The sequence below is a fragment of the Aplysia californica genome, unplaced genomic scaffold, assembly GCF_000002075.1.
Source record: "Aplysia californica isolate F4 #8 unplaced genomic scaffold, AplCal3.0 scaffold00076, whole genome shotgun sequence".
Taxonomy (NCBI): domain Eukaryota; kingdom Metazoa; phylum Mollusca; class Gastropoda; order Aplysiida; family Aplysiidae; genus Aplysia; species Aplysia californica.
The window spans coordinates 83,990-88,281 of record NW_004797346.1 but is presented as its reverse complement, the minus strand read 5'-3'; the positions used below and the strand labels follow the sequence as shown (position 1 = coordinate 88,281).

The 4,292-nt window shown below is 40.0% G+C and overlaps 1 protein-coding gene across 1 annotated transcript in view; it reads left to right on the top strand.

The window, feature by feature from the left end:
* LOC101863654 (fatty acid synthase) overlaps positions 1-4,292 on the top strand; it is a 15,920-nt gene that overhangs the window by 5,409 nt on the left and 6,219 nt on the right. Inside the window, exons 4-5 of the mRNA XM_013080135.2 lie at positions 286-528; positions 1,164-1,328. Of these exons, the coding sequence (XP_012935589.2) occupies positions 286-528; positions 1,164-1,328 (408 nt within the window). The remainder of the gene's footprint in view (positions 1-285; positions 529-1,163; positions 1,329-4,292) is intronic.

Below are 4,292 nucleotides of genomic sequence, written 5' to 3'. Positions count from 1 at the left end.
CGTGTGTGTGTGTGTGTGTGTGTGTGTGTGTGTGTGTGTGTGTGTGTGTGTGTTTGTGCTTGAGCGCGCGTGCGCCCGTGCCATTTCCTTGCACTCACATAAGTTAACGTTTCCAGGTACTCAAATGCATTGTGAGTTACATTCGCCATCATTGCTGGGCACATACCGTAAACCAATACAGCGTGTTAAAGGTACTCTTATCCGAGATTTTTGTTTAAGTTGTGATAGCATAATTTTCTTTCCTTTAATCTGTCTTTTTTTTGTCTTTTTACATTTTTTTTACAGCTCTGGCCGTCCAGTTGGGTGCTGTGGGCGATGTTGGCGTGGTGATAGAGACATTGGGACCTGACGCCATCGTGGCTGGCACTTTCCCCCAGAAGGTAGCGTCCTGCCTGGTTGCACTGGAGCGTTTCCTCACTCAAGGTCACTGCGTGGTCGCCAGCTTTGTGTTGCCCGAAAAGAAATCAGAGACGAAGGACAAGAAAGGGACACACGTGAATCTCGTGGAAGCTGTGGCTAAGATTTTAGGTAAACTTTGCATACAATGATAAATGTGACCTTGATTCCGTCATAGTAAAAATATAATTCTGGTTGAGAGAATCCAAAAAATGTGTCTAGTGTCTGGGATAATAATATAGCCTTAACAAGGATGATGAAAGCAGATCGTCTCCTGTCCATCTAAATTGTGTCGACAGGGGTGAAGAACACTTTTAGTGGTGGGTGGTTAGTGGATGCTCTGGTTTTAATTAATCCTTCTTTCCTATCAAACATTTATCGTCCTGATACCTCCTCCTTCTTTGTCTTTTTTTAAAAATGTGTTACTCTCTTACAACAACTCTAGTCTTCGACGCTTATATGATATCATTGCATTGCAAATGCCGTAAAGCCCTTGTCAGAACTAAGACTAAATACTGCGGAGAAGTTTCCTCGTTTGTTAAACAAACCAACAACCGGCGAATATGTTTGTTCTATAGGCGACTCTGTGTGCGAAATGACTGAGATTGTTTGTTGGGTTTTTTTTTAATATTTTTGTTGAGATATTATGGCTGTGCAAATGTTCTTTATGTGCCTTTGAAACTATTGAAACGCTTGATTGAAAGAAAGTTTGAATATTAAAATTTGTAAGAAAAACTCAGTACGTTGTTGTTTTCTCCTCCACCCAGGTGTAACAAACGCCTCCACCCTTAATCCTGACACCTGTCTGGTAGACCTTGGCCTGGATTCCCTCATGAGTGTAGAGATTCTCCAACTGCTTCTGAGAGATTTCCAAATTTCTCTCACCTCCAGGGAAATTAGAAGTCTGACGATGAGCAAAATACAGAAGATGAGTACGTTGTTACTTTAGTGGGTGAAGGATTTAATCAATGCAGAACATAAAATAATTAGTTTCAACTTTAATTAATTCCCACAGAGAGGAAAGGAGTCTTTTGAGGGCTATCGCAAGATGGCGGTAAATCGAACAGGGCAGGTCAGGTGAGAAATGTATTGATCACTTTTAAAAGGTTTCAGGCTTCTAATATAATCAGGATTAGTTTAAATCTCCACTTTTCCATGCATGCTTCACACCTGGGTTATCGTATTTGCTTTTTAATCTTTTTATTGAACCAAGGGCTATAGTTTTGGCATTCAGCAAAAGTATATGGTGACTGGGTGTAGAGATTTTATGAATTGGGGAAATTTTCACTTCTCTTTCCCTATATCTAAAAATTACTTTTATTATTACTACTTTCACTTTTTATCCTGTGAATGGAGGGGGGAGGGGTAGAGGGAATCACTTTCAGAGCGTCTGCAGCTTTTTCAATGCCACATAATAATATGCATGTACTGAGGAACTAAAGTGGACACTTTTGACAAGGTAATCAAAGTGAGGCAAAATGAGATGGCGCCACATGCGAAAAGTCTTCCTACAATAGGTGCTTTATGGTTAACAACATTTCTTATTGGAGACGGTGTCACCGAGTTGCAAATGAAAATAAATCCCTAACTCATACTATGTGCACCCGGCAAAGCAATCTAGAAAAAATACATCATTTAATATCATTCTCTCTATTGGAAAAACGCAATTATAACTTTTAAACCTACGGTCGGCATAATGGTCTCCGGATTTTTTTAGGGCAAAATTTGAATTAAAAATACAAATAAATAAACAAAAGGCGAAAAAAGGAGAGAATGCTTTCTCGTATTATCAAAATTTAATTTCAAATTTAGCTGTTTTGATCTCGCTTTTCGTGTTCAGGGGTTAGTGCCATAATCGGGCCATGACTGATTATAGAGCGATAAAAAGTCGATGGGAAAAGCACCCACAGCAGCCATAAGCTTAGTTTTTAGTTCGTCCCTCTTACCTTTTTAGGGAGACTCGACCAATCTGATTGCTAACTTATATTAAAATGAGGGCCTGTTGCCTGCTTATGAGAGTGGCCCAAAAAGAGCGGAAGAGGTTAGTTTAAGTGGCAATGAGTGTTGTCACACGGCTCCTTCGTGATTTCATAAAGGTCTATCCAAATCAAAATCAATTTATAAAGCCTATGGATGATTTTGACTACGACAACGTTCGCAAATTGTGGAAGGGAAACTGATTATTTCAATAAGTAGATGCTTCCCCCAGGAATCTACATGAAATACAGTTTAACACTGGATGAACTCAGTTCTGTGAGGAAAGCTGTCCTTTTTTTTTTTTTCTTGGGGGGGAGTGGTAAATGTTTTACGGCGCGCAACTGCATAAGGTCATATGAGCGCGCGGGATACATTAAACTATTTTAGTTTTTAGGAGATTTTGAATTGGATGGCGGCCAAAGCCTACTCTCATCGATTTTAGACCACCAAGGGATCTTTGAAGGGGGGGGGGGGAGCTACACCCCCAAAGTCCCGATTCGGCTCAAAATTATGGAATTTGAGTTGTAGGCATTCTTAGCTTTCTCAGCCTCTCCTACAACTATTTCATAGCATTAGAACCCCCAAACTCCTTATTTCTTTCCATATCAGGCACGTTTGTCCCCACCATTTCCTCATAAAGTCAATATTTTATTTTTCTTTATTGGCCGTTTTCTCAAAACGCGATTTTTCTTTATACTTTTTTGAATAAATCCACCATTATGCATCCAATCTTCATTAAATTTTCACACAATGAAGAGAAGATGTAATACTAAAAGTTTGTCTGTCTGTTAGACTTTTTATATATCTAACAGATTTTTGTTGGTAGTGTCTGGAGTGTGGATTTGTACGGATTTTTCGCAAACTTGAATGGTACCTCAGGAACAAATTTATTTGAAATTTCTTATTTGTTTAGGGAAAAAAACAAAAGAAAAAAATATTTAGATCGAATGTTTGTTAACACGTATGCAAAAACGCAATTAATTTCCATGAGCGATAAGTGCGGTACTCATTACGTAAGACATGTCAACAAAATCCAATATGGCCACCGTATCCATGGAAACATTTTTTTTCCTCAAATTTGATTGCAGATTTTAAGACTCCTTACTATGCTTGTTATATGTGTGAAATTTGATAAAATTTGGTCCTCCAATAAGCGAGATAGCCTTCAGGTTCGCAACTTGCACACGGGCTCTCCGAGATTTTTCGCCCTTGACCGAGAAGGCTAGGTGTAGATCTTTCCTACCAGAAGATCAGGGGTGTGGCTCAAAGACAGCAGTAAGAAGGAGGCATCGAGTAGCAGCTGAAAGGCTGCAGAAAGAGTCAGGGGCCCAGAGGAGGGGCAAAGGAGGTGAGGGGTGGGGGCAGAAATAGGAGACGAAAGCAGACGATAGAACATTGCTAGAGAGCAAGAAAGGAGGTGAAATGAGACAATTTAAGAGAAGAAAATTTTTCAGTCGTTACCGGATTCGAACCCGGGACCTTTGAATGAGAGGCCAATACCTTAACCTCTAGGCCACGAGAACCCCAAAAAGCTGTCTGATCAGATTATTATGAACCAATCATAATCACTATCATGCTCTCGAGCCTCAAAGACATGCTAGGGCACATCTATTATGTGCGTAGTCCAGTTTGAGAGAGTAAGTTCAGCCCTAATAACAAAACAGAATAACTGAAAAGAATGGAGAACGGCCCCAAGCATGTGGCAGCCCAAGCAATAATAGATAAGGAGATAGAGCGTCTGTGGGGAAACAGTCAAATCCCAATAAATGTAATGAAAACTCTGTGGATGTATACAACTGTTACCTCTGAGGTCTGGACTACAGGGCTCACAATAGCTCATGTCTATTTTAGGGGTCGTTTTTACTTTTAAGGGGAATGGGGGGGGGGTTGTTGTTGTTTGTTTGTTTTTTGTTGTTTTT